The sequence below is a fragment of the Olea europaea genome, unplaced genomic scaffold (assembly GCF_002742605.1).
Source record: "Olea europaea var. sylvestris unplaced genomic scaffold, O_europaea_v1 scaffold16493, whole genome shotgun sequence".
In the NCBI taxonomy this organism is placed as follows: Eukaryota; Viridiplantae; Streptophyta; class Magnoliopsida; order Lamiales; family Oleaceae; genus Olea; species Olea europaea.
In genome coordinates, this window is record NW_019234151.1 from 1 (window position 1) to 1,390 (window position 1,390).

At 39.5% G+C, this 1,390-nt stretch overlaps 1 protein-coding gene across 1 annotated transcript; it reads left to right on the forward strand.

Moving 5' to 3' along the window:
- Positions 1-99: 99 nt before the first annotated feature.
- On the forward strand, positions 100-880 carry LOC111377383 (the record flags this gene model as incomplete). The annotated part of the gene is made up of 2 exons (XM_023000458.1): positions 100-645; positions 737-880. Coding segments are annotated over 2 exons (690 nt in total), but the record flags the coding sequence as incomplete, so codon positions are not given.
- Positions 881-1,390: the final 510 nt, after the last annotated feature.

Consider the following 1,390-nt stretch of genomic DNA (forward strand, 5'->3'; position numbering starts at 1 on the left):
GATGTGAATGCAAAAAATGCAAATGACTACACAGCATTGGATATTTTGGAACTAACTCCCACGGATTTGAGGAATACTGATAATTATTTGTCTATTAAGAACTGTCTTCAGCCAAAAGCCTGCGACTCTATCAATCCTCAAAATCAGCAAATGAAACAGCTAATAAAGAAGCGCGATGCCATAATGGTGGTGGTAATTCTGATTGCTACGATGGCTTTCCAAGCTGGGGTGACCCCTCCGGGTGGTGTCTGGCAAGACAATGCAACAGATAATTCCCACAAAGCCGGAGAAGCAGTAATGGCACATATTCATCCTAAAGTGTATACGAGTTTCGTTGGAGCAAATACAATAGCCTTCGTTTCGTCTCTTAGTACGATCTTGCTCTTATTAAGTGGCTCGCCTTTTCGGAGCAGGCTGTTTATGTGGAATTTGGTGGTGATTATGTGGTTAATGGTAACTTCAACTGCAATTACTTATGCCATATCCATTGTTGTGGTTACAACACAAAAGGATAAGAAACCACTGATCTATATTATTGGGATTGGACTCATTGTATGGTGTAGTGTGATGGGAGTTTGGTTTCTTGGCCGGTCGCTGCAGAAACAAGGAATAACCATGTGGAGGCCAAGAAGATTTAGAGATCTGGCTGAAATAAATAGCCGAAATGTTAAACAAGAAGGTGCTTGAGTGAATTTGACATGAATTTTGGTTTCTTTATATTAGCAACACTTTACAGGTTGGCAATACAAATCTTTGTGAGGATAAATGGAGTTACAAGGAGTCCCTACAATCTTGGAGAGATGAGGAAGAAGATCCTCACATTCAAAGTGATAAGGCCACATGTTCAGAGAAGTTGAGTGATAAAGGAAACCAAGGATGACTAGTTCAAACCAAAATGCTTATCCAACGAGATGCAACACATCTGGCATGAAAAACAGCATCAGATTCAAGAAGGATGCAAAGAGATCAGATCAGTTTAAAGTTTGAATTTTTTTTAGAGATTTTTGTGCAAAGTAGTTTTTATTTGTTTCACTGTATGTTTTTCCTATTTAAAGAGGACCTGTGTAACTTCTATTTTTAAGTGCTCACGTTGAGTAAAAAATCTTCAGTACAGCAGGTTGTTTGTCCATTAAAAGATTATATCAATTCCATTTTTCTTCTTGGTATCAGAGCAAGGGTGACCACTAGACCATCACTCTACAGTTTCAAATCATGTCATCTCTTTCCCTAAATGTCGGCAATTTCATCACTCTTCGACTCACACCAACCAATTACCTGTTGTGGTGTGAACAAGCCTTGGCTCTTGCAGAGAGCCAAGAACTCGTTGGTCACCTTACCAATGAAGATCAAGCACCTCCCAAATACAACACACCAGATCCCAATACCAACA